The sequence below is a fragment of the Aquarana catesbeiana genome, linkage group LG03, assembly GCF_042186555.1.
Source record: "Aquarana catesbeiana isolate 2022-GZ linkage group LG03, ASM4218655v1, whole genome shotgun sequence".
Lineage (NCBI taxonomy): Eukaryota > Metazoa > Chordata > Amphibia > Anura > Ranidae > Aquarana > Aquarana catesbeiana.
In genome coordinates this window covers 676947966-676966470 of record NC_133326.1, presented here as the reverse complement: position 1 = coordinate 676966470, position 18505 = coordinate 676947966, and the positions used below count along the sequence as shown (strand labels likewise).

General features: G+C 41.2%; 1 protein-coding gene across 1 annotated transcript in view; it reads right to left on the bottom strand.

Moving 5' to 3' along the window:
* The window catches only part of LOC141134734 (amine sulfotransferase-like), a 38494-nt gene that overhangs the window by 17411 nt on the left and 2578 nt on the right, over positions 1-18505 (bottom strand). The window contains exons 2-3 of the mRNA XM_073624170.1: positions 15224-15393; positions 2265-2473 (exon numbers count right to left, since the gene is read on the bottom strand). Coding sequence (XP_073480271.1) covers positions 2265-2473; positions 15224-15393 — 379 coding nt within the window. The remainder of the gene's footprint in view (positions 1-2264; positions 2474-15223; positions 15394-18505) is intronic.

Genomic DNA, 18505 nt, shown 5'->3' with positions numbered 1-18505 from the left:
ATTGTTTATCCTCATGACACATCACAGGATGCACCTCCATGGTTAACAGAGGACAGAATTAAAATTAGACTTGGGAAACTTAACATTAATAACTCACCGGGACCAGATGGCTTGCACCCGAGGGTACTTAGGGAACTCAGTCAAGTAATTGCCAGACCATTGTTCCTAATTTTTACTGACAGTCTACTGACTGGAATGGTACCAGCTGATTGGAGAAAAGCCAATGTAGCACCAATATTTAAAAAGGGCCCTAAATACATCCCTGGGAATTACAGGCCAGTTAGCCTAACATCAATAGTATGTAAACTCTTGGAGGGGATGATAAGGGACTATATACAAGATTTTAGTAATGAGAACGGTATCATTAGCAGTAATCAGCATGGATTCATGAAGAATCGTTCTTGCCAAACCAATTTACTAACTTTCTATGAAGAGGTGAGTTGCCAGCTAGATAAAGGAAGGCCTGTAGACGTGGTGTATCTGGATTTTGAAAAAGCATTTGACACAGTTCCCCCATAAACGTTTACTGTACAAAATAAGGTCCATTGGCATGGACCATAGGTTAAGTACAATGATTGAAAACTGGCTACAAGGGCGAGTTCAGAGGGTGGTGATAAATAGGGAGTACTCGGAATGGTCAGTGGTGGGTAGTGGGGTCCCCCAGGGTTCTGTGCTGGGACCAATCCTATTTAATTCGTTCATAAACAACCTGGAGGATGGGGTAAACAGTTCAATCTCTGTATTTGCGGACGATACTAAGCTAAGCAGAGCAATAACTTCTCTGCAGGATGTGGAAACCTTGGAAAAAGATCTGAACAAATTAATGGGGTGGGCAACTACATGGCAAATGAGGTTCAATGTAGAAAAGTGTAAAATAATGCATTTGAGTGACAAAAATATAAATGCAATCTATACACTGTGGGGAGAACCTCTGAGGGGAATCTGGGATGGAAAAGGACCTAGATGGTAGGCTCAGCAATGGCTTGCAATGCCAAGCTGCTGCTAACAAAGCAAACAGAATATTGGCATGCATTAAAAAGGGGATCAACTCCAGAGATAAAACGATAATTCTCTCGCTCTACAAGACTCTGGTCCCACTGCACCTAGAGTATGCTGTCCAGTTCTGGGCACCAGTCTTCAGGAAGGCTGTACTGGAAATGGAGCGAGTACAAAGAAGGGCAACACAGCTAATAAAGGGTCTGGAGGATCTTAGTTATGAGGAAAGGTTGTGAGCACTGAACTTATTCTCTCTGGAGAAGAGATGCTTGAGAGGGGATATGTTTTCAAAATACAAATACCGTACTGGTGACCCCACAATAGGGATAAAACTTTTCCGCAGAAGGGAGTTTAACAAGACTCCTAGCCACTCATTAAAATTGGAAGAAAAGAGGTTTAACCTTAAACTACGTAGAGGGTTATTTTCTGTAAGAGCAGCAAGGATGTGGAATTTCCTTCCACAGGCGGTGGTCTCACTGGGGGGCATCGATAGTTTCAAGAAACTATTAGATAAGCACCTGAACGACTGCAACATACAGGGATATACAATGTAATACTGACATATAATCACACACATAGGTTGGACTTGTGTCTTTTTTCAACCTCACCGACTATGTAACTACCGTATTTATCGGCGCATAACACGCACTTTTTTCCCCTTAAAATCAGGGGGAAATCGTGGTTGCGTGTTATACGCCGATCCCCGCTGTCTCTGAGGGCAAGAGGAGCGCCGTCGAAATAGCCCGAGTAGAGTGTACTGTGTACTCGGCTAGGCTCGGCTGTGCTCACAGTCACGCCCAGTCCCGCCTCCTAGCCTTTAAGTCCCGCCATTGGACTGGTGTTGTGTCCATCATAGGAGCAGGGCCAAGGGGCGGGACGTGACGGATGGGCATTTAAAATGTACTTTTTTTTCCTTAAACTTCCCTCCAAAACTTGGGGTGCGTGTTATATGCCAGCACGTGTTATACACCGATAAATACGGTATGTATGAGAGAGTGAGAGCGATAACACCAAATTTAAAACATGGTTGTGTGTTGAGTTATTTTGAGGGGACAGCAAATTTACACTGTTATACAAGATGTACACTCACTACTTTACATTGTAGCAAAGTGTCATTTCTTCAGTGTTGTCACATGAAAAGATATAATAAAATATTTACAAAAATGTGAGGGGTGTATTCACTTTTGTGAGATACTGTGCATACATACATATATTATTTGTATATTTTACAGTATTTGGAACACTAAAATACCACCTATGTTGCTTACTTTTACTCTCTTGAACCCGACATCTTTTGGCATAAGATAGTAAGGCAGTTGTGCTGTGAAGAGGCGAGGAGATTTTTTGCTATTAAAGTCAATGTTGTATGAATTATATTCAATCCATGGTGCTCTGGTCAAATTGTCAATATGTTCTGATCCATTCCTATGTCCTTCATTAAGGATCAGACTTAAAACTTGTTGTGCCCATATTGTACCTGCAAATATAGTTTGGTGGTTTTTACATTTTTTATCCTTATAGCAAATGCTGTAAACCACTAAACATTCATCATTACTAAAAAAAAAATTAAAACTGTTAATATTATTAGCTATTATATTTTTTAGGTTTACATTATAAGCCAAGGCTCCATAATATCCCATTCAGCCAATTCGAAAGAATTAGTTGCAACTGTACGAAATTTTTTTTTTTAGGAGCAAGCCAACATAATATACCAGAGATCTGAAGAAAATAAATATTCTTTGAGGATGATAACAGGGCCACTAAATAAAATAACATAAAAATTCTGTTTAAAACTAAAACTACAAAACCATTTATGATACGTCGCAGGTAAAAATAAGAATGTAACATTCATTACTAACATAGAGAGATCAAAATGAGTAAATAAGCTCTGGTGCATACTAGAAAAAGGTCCATTTAAAAAAAAAAAAAGCAGCTCTGGAGTAAACCAAATATGTTTTGAAGTGCTAAAACCATAGTTAATTTGATTGCATCTAACAAAATTAAAAATAATAGGTTGGATCAAATAAAACAAGTCAAAGCTGGTAGCTATAAATATCAGCCAAATAGATGCTTATGTCGTCACTCATTACACATGAACAAACTTCTATTACTTCTAAGTCAAACAATAAAACACACATAGATAGATACAATGGATATATAGATAGATGGATAGATAGATAAAGACTGTGGGATGCTGTGGGACAGAATGGAGTTGATTTACTAACGGCATTGACAAAGTTTTTCCTTAGCTTTGTGAATGAGGTAATGCTTGGCTGACTTTTTTTTACATTTTCCTTGCAGGTGATTTGGGTATTCTTTGCAAAGTGAATTTCCACCACATTCACTTTTCCAAAGGAAAATTCCCTTGCAAAGTATAAAGCCTATTTATCTATAGTAAACCCACCATAGTATGTAATCTATGTGAAAGAATTCACCTGTTCAGTATACAAACACAGTATACAGTAGATGGCTGAATAAACATAGACTCAATGTACAAACTAAGTTTCAGTATCTTAGCCTTTCAAGAAATTTTTCACAATATCATAAAAAAGACTATGGCTTTAACTCTAACGCTTTTTTAATTTATCCAGTTGCTCTGGGGAATGTCCATGAATGACCGTCGTGTCTCCCAGAACCGGCATGCCATGGATTAGGGTAAAAGGGCCAATAACAGCGGCCCTTTACCACGTGATCACTCCGTCCAATGACAAACCAAAGCATGTCCTCCCCCCTCCTCACACCAATCACTACAGCGTGTGAGGAGGCGGTGCTGCAGCTCTGTGGGCAGCACTGTGGGCTGGATCTAAAGTGCCCACAGCGCTGATCTGTGCCCATCCCTGGCTCATTCATCCACATTCATGCTCATCCATGCACCATCCCTGGCTCATCCATGCTCATTCATGCTCATCCATACTCCATCCCTGGCTCATCCATGCTCATTCATGCTCCATCCCTGGCTCATCCATCCACATTCATGCTCGTCTATGCTCCATCCCTGGCTCATCCATCCACATTCATGCTCGTCTATGCTCCATCCCTGGCTCATCCATCCACATTCATGCTCCATCCCTGGCTCATCCATCCACATTCATGCTCCATCCCTGGCTCATCCATCCCCATTCATGCTCGTCTATGCTCCATCCCTGGCTCATCCATCCACATTCATGCTCCATCCCTGGCTCATCCATCCACATTCATGCTCCATCCCTGGCTCATCCATCCACATTTATGCTCATCCATGCTCCATCCCTGGCTCACCCATCCACATTCATGCTCCATCCCTGGCTTATCCATCCACATTTATACTCATCCATGCTACATCCCTGGCTCATCCACCCACATTCATGCTCATCCATGCTCCATCCCTAGCTTATCCACCCACATTTATGCTCATCCATGCTCCATCCCTGGCTCATCCATCCACATTCGTGCTCCATCTCTGGCTCCATCCCTGGCTCATTCATTCACATTCATGCTCATCCATGCTCCATCCCCGGCTCATCCATCCACACTTATGCTCATCCATGCTCCATCCCTGGCTCATCCATCCACATTCATGCTCCATCTCTGGCTCCATCCCTGGCTCATCCATCCACATTCATGCTCATCCATGCTCTATCCCTGGCTCATTCATTCACATTCATGCTCATCCATGCTCCATCCCCGGCTCATCCATCCACACTTATGCTCATCCATGCTCCATCCCTGGCTCATCCATCCACATTCATGCTCCATCCCTGGCTCATCCATCCACATTTATGCTCATCCATGCTCCATCCCTGGCTCATCCATCCTCATTCATTCTCATCCATACTCCATCCCTGGCTCATTCATCCACATTCATGCTCATCCATGCTCCATCCCTGGCTCATCCATTCACATTCATGCTCATCCATGCTCCATCCCTGGCTCATCCATCCACATTTGTGCTCCATATCTGTGGTTCGATCTAGGGAGCTGCCTCCAGGTGCTAATCATACAAGATCTCGGATCATTTATGGACATTATGTTTTAAACAAATGTTTTAATATTATGTGTGCTTACACACACACACACACACACATTTTATGTATACCTATATTCCAGTTGCAATATAATTTTATGGTATCACCATATCTAGCGCCGCTGTTCACCCCTGTGCGCCATCTCTGGCTCATCCATCCACATTCATGCTCATCCATGCTTCATCCCTGGCTCTTCCATCCACATCCATGCTCATCCATGCTACATCCCTGGCTCATCCATCCACATTCATGCTCATCTATGCTCCATCCCTGGCTCATCCATCCACATTCATACTCCATCCCTGGCTCATCCATCCTCATTCATGCTCATCCATGCTCCATCCCTGGCTCATCCATCCACATTCATGCTCCATCCCTGGCTTATCCATCCACATTTATACTCATCCATGCTCCATCCCTGGCTCATCCATCCACATTCGTGCTCCATCTCTGGCTCCATCCCTGGCTCATCTATCCACATTCATGCTCATCCATGCTCTATCCCTGGCTCATCCATTCACATTCATGCTCATCCATGCTCCATCCCCGGCTCATCCATCCACATTCATGCTCCATCCCTGGCTCATCCATCCACATTTATGCTCATCCATGCTCCATCCCTGGCTCATCCATCCACATTTATGCTCATCCATGCTCCATCCCTGGCTAATCCATTCACATTCATGCTCATCCATGCTCCATCCCTGGCTCATCCATTCACATTCATGCTCATCCATGCTCCATCCCTGGCTCATCCATCCACATTTGTGCTCCATCTCTGTGGTTCGATCTAGGGAGCTGCCTCCAGGTGCTAATCATACAAGATCTCGGATCAATTATGGACATTATGTTTTAAACAAATGTTTTAATATTATGTGTGCTTACACACACACACGCACAATTTTATGTATACCTATATTCTAGTTGCAATATAATTTTATGTTATCACCATATCTAGCGCCGCTGTTCACCCCTGTGTGCCATCTCTGGCTCATCCATCCACATTCATGCTCATCCATGCTTCATCCCTGGCTCATCCATTCACATCCATGCTCATCCATGCTACATCCCTGGCCCAGCCATCCACATTCATGCTCATCAATGTTTCATCCCTGCCTCATCCATCCTCTTTCATGCTCATCCATGCTCCATCCCTGGCTCATTCATGCTAATTCATGCTCATCCATGCCACATCAGTGATCATCCGTGCCACATCCATGCCACATCAGTGATAATCCGTGCCACATCCATGCCATATCAGTGATCATCCATGCCACATCAGTGCTCATTCTTGCCACAGCCATGCCACATCAGTACTCATCCGTGCCACATCAATGCCACATCAGTCCTCATCCATGCCACATCGGTGCTCATCCGTGCCACATCCATGCCACATCAGTGCTCATCCATGCCTCATCAGTTCTCATCCGTGCCACATCCATGCCACATCAGTGCTCATCCATGCCACATCAATTCTCATCAGTGCCACATCTGTGCCACATCAGTGTATATCAGTGTATATCCATGCCACATCAGTTCTCATCTGTGCCACATCAGTGCTTATTCGTGCCACATCCATGCCACTACAGTGCCCATCAGTGCCTCATAAAAGTGTAATAAGAAGCCAAATTCGATTTGAAATGTATGTCCCTAGAACACCTGATGGTGCTCCCTGCATGTTGGGCCTCTGTATGTGGCCAGGCTGTGGTAAAGTCTCACACATGTGGTATCGCCATACTCAGGAGGAGTGGCATAATGTATTTTGGGGCATAATTTTTAGTATGAACATGCTATGTGTTAGAAAAATCTTATACATGGACAACTTTGTGTAAAGAAAAAATGCATTTTCATTTTCTTTTCACATTTTCAAAAACTTGTGGAAAAAAATGACACGTTCAAAAGACTCATTATGCCCCATAGAATACACGTTGGGGTGTTTACTTTCCAAAATGGGGTAATTTTTTGGTCGTTTCCATTGTCCTGGTGACCAGGGCCTTCAAAAGTGTAAAAGGTAGTCTAGAAATTATATGTGTAATTTATGTCCCTAGAACGCCTGATGGTGCTCCCTGCATGTTGGGCCTCCTTATGTGGCCAGGCTGTGTAAAAGTCTCACATATGTGGTATCACCATACTCGCCACTGGGGTGTAACAGTGCTTTGCAAAAGTATTCACTCCCCTTGGCATTTTTCGTGTTTTGTTGCCTCACAACCTGGAATTAACATGGATTGTTTGAGGATTTGCATCATTTAATTTACAAAACATGCACACAAATTTGAAGATTTTTTTTTATTGTGAAGCAAACAACAAAAAGGACAAAATAACAGAAAAAGTCAATGTGCATAACTATTCACCCCCCTAAAGTCAATACTTTGTAGAGCCACCTTTTTCTGCTATCACAGCTCCAAGTCGCTTTGGATAAGTCTCTATGAGCTTGCCACATCTTACCATTGGGATTTTTACCCATTCCTCCTTGCAAAACTGCTCCAGCTCCTTCAAGTTGGATGGTTTGCGCTTGTGAACAGCAATATTTAAGTCTGACCACAGATTTTCTATTGGATTGAAGTCTGGGCTTTGACTAGGCCATTCCAACACATTTACATGTTTCCCCTTAAACCACTCAAGTGTTGCTTTAGCAGTGTGTTTGGGGTCATTGTCCTGCTGGAAGGTGAACCTCCGTCCTAGCTTTAAATCACACACAGAGTGGTACATGTTTTGCTCAAGAATATCCCTGTATTTAGCACCATCCATCTTTCCCTCAACTGTGACCAGTTTCCCAGTCCCGACTGCTGAAAGCATCCCCACAGCATGATGCTGCCACCACCGTTTCACTGTGGGGATGGTGTTCTTTGGGTGATGTGATGTGTTGGGTTTGCGCCAGACATAGCGTTTTCTTTGATGGCCAAAAAGTTCAATTTTAGTCTCATCAGACCAGAGCACCTTCCTCCATACATTTTGGGAGTCTCCCACATACCTTTTCGCAAACTCAAAATGTGCCATTTTGTTTTTTGCTGAAAGTAATTGCTTTTTTCTGGCCACTCTGCCATAAAGCCCAACTCTATGGAACATACGGCTTATTGTCGTCCTATGTACAGATACTCCAGTCTCTGCTGTGGAACTCTGCAGCTACTCCAGGGTTACCTTAGGTCTCTGTGCTGCCTCTCTGATTAATGCCCTCCTTGCCCGGTCCGTGAGTTTTGGTGTACGGCCGTCTCTTGGCAGGTTTGCTGTTGTGCCATGTTTGTATTTGATTTGTACTTCTCAACAACATTGTCCCTTACGTGTTTGGAGAGTTCCTTGGTCTTCATAGCAGTGTTTGGTTAGTGGTGCCTCTTGCTTAGGTGTTGCAGCCTCTGGAGCCTTTCAAAAGGGTGTGTATATGCAATGACAGATCATGTGACACTTAGATTGCACATAGGTGCACATATTTCACTAATTATGGGACTTCTGAAGGTAATTGGTTGCACCAGAGCTTTTTATGGGCTTCATAACAAAGGGGGTGAATACATACGCACATGCCAATTATCAGTTTTTTATTTCTGAAAAATAGTTTTATGTAAATATTTTTCAAATTTTACTTCACCAACTTAGACTATTGTGTTCTGATCCATCACATATAATTCAGATTAAAAAAAAATTTAACTAAAAGCTGTAATGTAATAAAATAGGGCAAAAGAAAAGGGGGTGAATACTTTTGCAAGGCACTGTATATAGCTGTATACAGGATAGATGATGTATATCTGCAGCCAGTGATGGAGGAAGGTCTCTATACACAGGAAGGAAGGTGGGTGTATACAGCTATATATACACACCCACCTTCCTTCCTGTATATAGAGACCTTCCTACACTCCTCCTACAGAGTCCTTCCCTCAGGCTGACCCCTCAGCTAAAGAAGAAAGAGGAGGAGAGAACACAGCAGCCTGGGGAGTCTTCATCCCCTGCTATGCTGTAAGTGACTGAGGACACTGTCACTACATGCAGATCTAGCCTGGCACTATATCACCCTAGCCTGGCACTATATCACCCTAACCTGGCACTATATCACCCTAACCTGCCACTATATCACCCTAACCTGGCACCATGTCACCTTAGCCTGGCACTATAGCACCTAACCTGGCACTATATAACCCTAACCTGGCACTATATCACCCTAGCCTGGCACTGTATCACCTAACCTGGCTCTATATAACCCTAACCTGGCACTATATCACCTAACCTGGCACTATATCACCCTAGCCTGGCACTATATCACCCTAGCCTGGCATTATACTGTATGACTTAACTTGGCACTATATTACCCTAGCCTGGCACTATATCACCTAAACTGGCACTATATCACCCTAGCCTGGCACTACACATCCTAACCTGGCACTATATCATCTAACTTGGCACTATATCACCTAACATGGCACTACAACACCCTAACCTGGCTCTATATCACCTAACCCAACAATATATCACCCTAGCCTGGCACTATATCACCTAACCTGGCACTATATTACCTTAGCCTGGCACTATATCACCTAACCTGGCCCATATCACCTAACTTGGCACTATATCACCTAACCTGGCACTATATCACCCTAGCCTAGTCCCGCATTACTAACAGTTTAATTTTTCAGTTTGTTTGTGCCCCCCCTCCCAAAAAAAATGTTTGAGCAGCAGCCACCACTGCTATGGAGTGCACACTAGCTGACATTTAGCCCACCACTGCCCACAGTGGCAGTTCTGCTCTCCATCCTGAACATGAAGCACAAACGGGTAGAAGCTAGCAAGGCTCATATTTCATTTTATAGTTTTTACATTATTTTTTTTATCATTGCATCATTGCAGTGCAGCACCAGGTATGTGTACTTGGTATTCAGTCACACACCAACCAGGGTGTTAACATTCTGTTCATGGCATAGACATGAAGAATAGTTCTAGTCAGCTGTTCACATTAATTGATATACAGTATGTATACATGTTTAGCTCTTAGGCAGGCCATACTTGGGTCAAATTTCGATTACTGTTCGTATTTCGCACCACTAGTGGGCTGCAGCCACAGACGATTTTCGTGCGGCCATCGAATTTAAGTAATCGGACATGTTGGAATTTTTTTGAAAAACGAATGATTTTCTAATCAATGATGGGAGAATTGTGCGAGAAATGTAATTGAAAAATAAATGCGCCTCTAATTGCATTTCACCGATCCACACCATTCACCTTATCATCAGAAATTAAAGACCCAGAAGGTAGATACCTGATACTCATGGGTTATATAATGGATACAGCAATCACGGTGATTTCCTACTACGCTCCTAACAAACAACCTACACCATTCCTCTCACATATATTACAAGTGATTAATACACACAAAATAGGAACAGTGATAATGTGTGGGGATTCGAACCAGGTCCTCCTCCCATTTCTAGATAAATCACCTTTTACACCATCCAAAATAACCTCTAGATTACCTTTTTCTCAACTTCTTTCCAAATACAATCTGGTAGATTCATGGAGAGAAAGTAACCCAATGAAAAAGAAATTCACTTATTTCTCGCACCCTCATCAAACCTTCACCAGAATAGATCATATTTTTCTAACAATAGGAATGATACCAGAAATTATTGCATCAGATATAATTCCGATTCCGTGGTCTGACCATAATGCAGTATACACTACTATAGCCTCAGCCATACCAAAAGCGCATGACCCAACGTGGTACTTACCGGACATAATGCTCAAACACCCCCTACATCAGATGGCCATTGAACAAGCTTTAAAGGAATACATATCAATTAATAATACAACAGACATCTCCCCAATAACACTGTGGGAAGCTCATAAGCCTGTCTTGCGTGGTACAATACAAAGACAAATGGCACTATTTAAATGGGAACGCAAAAATCTAGCAAAAAAACTAGAACTCAATTTTAATGCAGCCTACATATCATTTCAAGATAATCCATCTCAGAGTACAAAATCTCATCTGGAAAAATCTAGATTGGAATACGATCTATTTCTCACTGAGTCAGTTGATAAATCCCTCAAACGCTCCAAACACAATTTCTACATGAATACAAACAAACCAGGTACATATTTGGCTCGGGCATTAAATTCAACTAACAAATCTTTCAAACCAATACGTTTGAAATTATCAAAAAATGTTTACACTTGTAATCCAGTTAAAATAGTCCATAAAATTCACTCACATCTCGCAACTTTATACAAGACAAACAATGAATTTAATCCTACAGAGGCTGAATCCTTCTTCTCAAAAATAACTTTATCTGAGTTATCTCAGAATCAAAAAAGCAGTTTGGATGAGCCTATAACTATAGATGAAGTTGCTAACGCCATAAAAGACCTAAAACTTAACAAAAGACCAGGCCCAGACGGCTACTCGGCTTTATACTATAAAACATTCTCAGAAATACTCTCTCCCATTCTCACTGAAACTTTTAACAAACTTCTAGATGGACATTCTTTTCGGCAAGAAACACTAATGGCAATTGTTTGTATGATCCCAAAACCCCTTTCTGATGATACTTCCTGTGTGAATTATCGGCCTATCTCTCTGTTAAACCTCAATATTAAATTATTAGCAAAAATAATAGCAAAACGCCTCAATAGCATTATAGGAAAATTAATACATAGAGATCAAGTAGGCTTCATGCTAAATAGACAGGCAGGCGATAATATACGCAGGGCAGTGTTATTGGCACATATTGCTAAAAAACGGAAAATTCCTTTATGTTTTCTATCTCTCGATATTAAGAGGGCATTTGACACAGTATCCTGGCAATATATGCAATATTCATTACAAAAATGGGATTTTGGACCCCACTTTTTAACATGGATCAAAGCATTATATAATAAACCCAAAGCCTATATAAAATATGCTGGATACAAATCTGAAGCCTTTAATATCGAAAGAGGTACCCGACAGGGTTGCCCATTATCTCCCTTATTATTTGCCCTTATACTTATACTTATATACAAACTATAACTGGCATTGAAGTAGGAGGTATTACACACAAATTATGTATATTTGCAGACGATATATTACTTTTGCTATCATCACCACAGGTCTCTGGTCCTAACTTAATACCAGCTCTTGATGGATTTGCAGCCCTATCCGGCCTTATGATTAATCCTAAGAAATGCCTAGTGCTTAATATTTCACTCACAAACATGGAATTGATCCCGGCTAGAAATGGGCAGAAAAATCAATCCCATATCTTGGAATTCATTTAACAGCATCTCATTCTGACTTATTCTCAACCAATTATCCTCCTGTATTAAGACAGATCACAAATCTAATAAAACAATGGTCGCAACTTCCTTTATCCTGGATGGGGAAGATTAATGCAATCAAAATGACTATTCTACCCAAATTGCTTTATCTATTCAGAGTCCTCCCTATTCCAATTCCTTCCTATTTTTTGAGAATAGTACAAAAAAGAGCAACTTCGTTTATATGGGGCTCTTCTAAACCACGTATACCTATACACACACTACATCTTCCCAAAAATAAAGGAGGCCTGGGATACCCTAATTTTACTAACTACTACAGAGCAGCACATTTGGCCAGTCTGTCCAAATACCATGCAAAACAGGAAATCCCATTATGGGTATTTATAGAGGCTTCAGAAAATGACCCTCTATTAATATCAAATTTATTATGGCTTGATCCTAAAGACCGCTTTAAAATTCATAATCCCATAACTAAACACTTCTTATCTCTCTGGGATAAACTAAAAACCAAATATCAGTTACAATCTCCACACAATCCTCTCCTTTCTTTTATCAGAAATCCGGCCTTTTATCCGGCATGGATCTACCCAAATTCTTTTAAAGCTTGGACAACATCAGGCATTCAGACACTAAATGACTTCATAGCATCTAAATCATTCCTTTCATTCCCATCGCTTAGAGAAAAATATGATCTACCAAACTCTGAGATATTTAGATATCTCCAAATCAAAAATTTCTATACACCATTCCTAAAGGGGGATACACCATTATCCCAATTATCCATTTTTGAATCAATCTGTACAAAAGATCCATTTGCTAAAGGTACAATTTCATCACTTTATAATCAATTATATGGAGTAGCAAATCTTAATAGACCCTCTTACGTTCAGAGGTGGGAGGAGGACCTGGGACGAACTTTAGAAGACACGGACTGGTCTAACATATGGCTCACATCTAAGTCATCTTCACCCAACATCTTAGCACTGGAGACAAATTATAAAGTCCTAACTCGCTGGTACCTTGTACCCGCTAGAGTGGCAAAATATTCACCTAATACCTCAGCTCTTTGTTTTCGAGGATGCCCAGAATTAGGCACATATTTACACATATGGTGGACGTGCCCAGTAATCCAAACCTTCTGGAAGGAAGTCTTCGTGATTGCATCTAAAATATTTTAAAAAATAATACAACCAGATCCATATTTAACTTTACTTAATCTAAAACCGGAATGGTTAACACTCTCTCAATTCAAACTAATGATCCAACTAATAACGGCTGCAAAACAAACAGTGGCCAAGGCATGGAAATCTCCTACATTGGTACTAGCAGAAATAATTCACAGAATGAATAATACAATGTCCCATGCTAAGATGGTAGCCATCGATCAAAATCAAATTCCAAAATTTGAAAAACTTTGGCATCCTTGGATAAAACAACAGTTCCTGTCAAACTTCAATGACTCTGTCTTGTTGCCATGGTAACAGATTAAATGACTTACAGAGACACCCATTCTAAGGCTTCAAAGAGAACTAAAAAGAATAATAAACTGACGAGCGGGACAACCTTGTGGACCATACCTCTACCTTTCAACCCTTTTTCTTCTTTCTCTTTCCTTTTCTCCACCTTACGATTAAAGCTCATTATCAGAATTTATTTGACCTATATACACTCTACTTGTAAACAATATGTATAGTAGGTATAAATCATTTAAATACCTACAAAAGTAACTAAGGAAATTATATATATCTTTAATTTAGGTTTACGTGAACCCAATGTTTAATATTTGAAATTTCATGATATTTACCTATATAAACCCTACTGTAAAACAATGAACTTACTTTATAGATCCTTGTAAACTTACTTTATGTATCTTTATAAGATTGTGTACTCAATAAACTTCTTTTGACAAGGAAAAATAAATGCGCATGTGCAAGAAAAGAACATTCCAGGAAAGAAAGGAAGATTCCCAGCCACGAAATTTCTTTTCTGTAGCAACATGAGGTGAAAATGAAGGCTTGGTTGGTCGAATTTTGAAATCAATGGTGGTACCATCGGATCACAAAACACACAAATTTTCTCATTTTCAAAAGAAAATTGTTTCGAAATTCAACCATGTATGGCCAGCCTTAGTTTGCTCTTATTTTCTCTGCTGTCACCTTGACCAAGAGCACCGTTGTTCATATGGTACTTCAGAAAATCTGACCACCTGATTTATCAATTTGGTTTGATGGCTTTCTGTCATTATTAACAATAAAAACCAGGGAGCCTTTCCTCATTCTAAAACTTAAGCCCCATACACACTACCATTACCAAAACCAAACCAGATTTACCAAAACCATGTAGTCCAAGGGCCTGCCTGATTGCATACTAATTGAAACTCTAAGGCCCCTTTCACACAGGCGCTTTTAAACTGCCAGTAAAATACTGAGTGCTTTGAAGAGCTTTTCAGGTGCTTTTGAAGAGCTTTCCATTAATTTCAAAGGAGAGGGACGTTTTTTCACTGCTCTGCCAGCCCACTGCCCCAGTGTGAAAGCATTAATTGATTTTACTGGAAATAGGTTTTCGTGAGCTTTCCAGGTGCTTTTTTTTACCTTGAAAGCTCCTGAAAATCACCTCAGTGTGAAAGGGGTTTTAAGGTTTGACCTCATATTATATGGTTTTGGTAAATCTGAAGACTAAAATCTGCAGAAAATCTAATAGTGTGTATGGGGTCTAAGTGGTTTCAGCTCTTAAGCTGGATACACACTATACAATTTTCTGTAGATTTTTTCCTTTAGATTTACCAAAACCATATAATATGAGGTCAAACCTTAAGAGTTTCAATTTGTATACAATCAGGCAGGCCCTTGCACCACAGGGTTTTGGTAAATCTGAAGACAAAAACCTGAAGAAAATCTAATAGCGTGTGGGGCTTTACCCTCTGGGTCTACTTTAATAGTTAATGTTGCTTTACATGCTAGTTATTAATTGTTAATAATAATACTTACCTGACCTTGGATATGCGACTATAAACATATCGCTGTCTCTAATTTCCATCTGTTCCAATAAATCAATCTTTTCAGGTGTTGTGGATCCAGCATAGAAATAAATTCCCTTATGCTTGAATAGAAAAGAATTCAGTGCCTCTTCCAGACCTTCTTGTGCCATTGTAGCAAATCTACAATTTCAATAATTGTATGAGTTCAGTTAAAGAAAAATGACAATATAAATGTCCACATACTTCACAGTATTAAAAAAGATCATACCTTTCTTCCCTCTGATCTTACCCCTCGCTCAGTGTAAACACACGTTTATAATGTACAAAGGGGTCACAAAAGTTATATTTATATAAATCCTGGATGACTACTGTGCCAAGATGTCCATGTAAAAGTAACTACTTAAATTGAATCCTGTACCTTTGCCTTTTAATATCTCATCCATTTCCACACTGAACAGTAAAATGTGACTGGCTAAATCAGATGTTATTTTCAGGGTAAATCTGATGCTAGACATGTTTTCAGTCTTTATTTTCTGTGCTCTAAAGTTTAGATTTCAAGGTGTCTTTGTATGTCCCTACACAGCAAAAGATATAAAATGTGATGGCGTTTAAAACTAAAAGCCCCACCTTACAGCAGATATTGCATGACGTCTTCTGTTACCACTATTAACCCTTTTTGGATATGCCCAGCCTTCCCATCTTCTCCAGGGAAAGCAATTTAGTGACCACCAAAGACACTCCCAATGAAATGGGTGCATAACTCAAGGACCTGGTCAGGGCCACCATCGGGGGGGACAACCCATACCCAGGTAGGGGGCCTGGACATCCCGAGGGGCCTGGGCAGTGGTGTATCATCTATGGGCCCAACAGGCCCTGAGGGGGGCAGGGCCCACTGTGCGCTGACACACTGCACCTATGGTTGGATGGATATTATTACAATAGTAACCTCCATGCCTCGGGCATTGCAGGTGCGGTTGGCACTGTGATGCCTGGCTCCTGTCACAGCATCCTGTGTGACAGTATAACACACAGGTCTGCTGCTATCTGGGAGCTGTGGGCATCATATCTCAGGCAGCTGTCTGTGAACAGGTTTGGCTTCACTGGAGGGCAGGGTGATGATGTCACAAGAGCCTGGGAAGAAGGAAACTACAAGGCATGCCGCTGAGGTCTGCAAGTAGAGGGAAATGTTGTGAAGGCTGACACAGACTGGCCTTAGGGGGATATTGTGCAGATTGACCTGGGCTGTTTCTTTGCTCTATAAGGATGTCTCTTTGGTAGATTGGGCCATCTCTTTGGTGGATTGGGATGTCTCTTTGCTGAATATATGGATGTCTGTTTGCTGGATGAGGATATCTCTTTGCTGGATTGGGCCATCTCTTTGCTGAATATATGAAGATGTCTTTTTGCTGGATTGGGCCGTCTCTTTGCTATTTGGAGCCGTCTCTTTGTTATATAGGGTTGTCTTTTTGCTGGATTGGGCGTCTCTTTGCTATATGGGGCCGTCTCTTTGTTATATAGGGTTGTCTTTTTGCTGGATTGGGCCTCTCTTTGCTATATAGGGCCGTCTCTTTGCTGGATTTGGCCATCTCTTTGCTCTATGAGGATGTCTTTTTGGTGGATTGGGCCGTCTCTTTGCTGGATTGGGATGTCTCTTTGCTGGATATATGGATGTCTGTTTGCTGGATGAGGAGGTCTCTTTGCTATATGGCGATGTCTCTTTGCTGGATTGGGTCATCTCATTGCTGAATATATGGAGATGTCTCTTTGGTGGATTGGGCTGTCTCTGAGCTGGATTGGGATGTCTCCTTGCTGAATATATGGGGCTGTCTGCTGGATTGGATGGTCTCTTTGCTGGATTAGGCTGTCTCTTTTCTGAATATAATGGGGGGGGGGATTAGATTCAAGGGCTCTTTGTTTTTTTGTTTTGGAGTTTTTTTAGATCTGCTAGGGGAGGATAAATTGGGGGAGGAGCATTATTGGAAAGGTAGTGCAGTTAGTGTTAGTGTACAGTCCTGCTCAAAAGAGTCTACTATATTGTGGTGGTAGGCTTCATTTTTTTGGCAAAATATAACACCTTCTAAAGCAAATCATACACAGTATCCTAATGTGCACTGCACACCCTATATGTGCAATGCGAGCGATCTGAGTGCACCAGTGTCAGTGCACAGAAATATGTGAGTTTTAATTTTGGATACTTTTTAGTATAGGTCTATATTCATATATAACTTTAGTTATTGAATTACAGGAAACTTATTAATAGTTTTAAGGTGATTACATACATATATATATATACACACATACATACACACACACACATACACACACTCACAGATGGTCACATTGTCTCGGGACCATTATGGCTAGTCTTTTGTTAGTACCAGATAAAACCAGCTTTTTCGCACCTTCCATCTAGCCTATAAAAGGTTAGATAATAGAGAAGAGCAGTGGACTTCTTCTAGGACATTGGCTTCCAGAACTTTTCTGAAGATTTCAGAAGTTGAAGGGTCCCCTACATTGAATATGCTGTATTTATCCTGTATCGTATCATCTGTAATGCATCTTTAATCAAAGCTAAGTAAATCTCTTTTATTACTTGTGTGTGTTGTGTTTTAATGATTGTACTTCTGACCACATATCTGAAAGGCTAAATATATGAATGAACCTATGAATAAATGTAACACAGAATTTAGCCCCTTGTTACAACTTTTTTAAAGTTTTTAAAAACGATTTAGCACTATGCCAGTTTCCTTTATCCTTTTATGAGTACTACTGCTGGGGACTCTCTTGAACCCAACGAGGCTACAATCATCCACTAAGGATCCATATACCCCTATAAGGGGAAGGCGCATGGTGGCCAGTTGTTGGTCCTTTATGGAGGTGAACGTAGAGTCACCACCTGTTCGGGGATTCACCCGGACAGTTCGGGTTTGGAATCATGCGTCCGGGTTTCAGACTGTCTGAGACTCGGACACATTATTCAGACTGGACTAAGTCTCCCCCCTCCCCCTTCTCTCTCTCTCCTGCCTCTAAGTGAGTACGCTAAGGTAAATCAGGGTTCTTAAAGCACTCATTACATCACGAGCTCCCCTTTACACCAGAGGCCACAGTGCCCCCTTTACATCAGAGTCCTCTTCGTACACCAGAGCATCCCTTATGTCCCCAGAGTTCTCCCTTACATCAAAGTCCGCAGAGTCCCCCCTTACAGTGAAAAGGAACTCTGCGAGTTCTGATGTAAAAGGGGAACTCTGCGGACTCTGATGTAAAAGGGGAACTCTGCGGACTCTGATGTAAA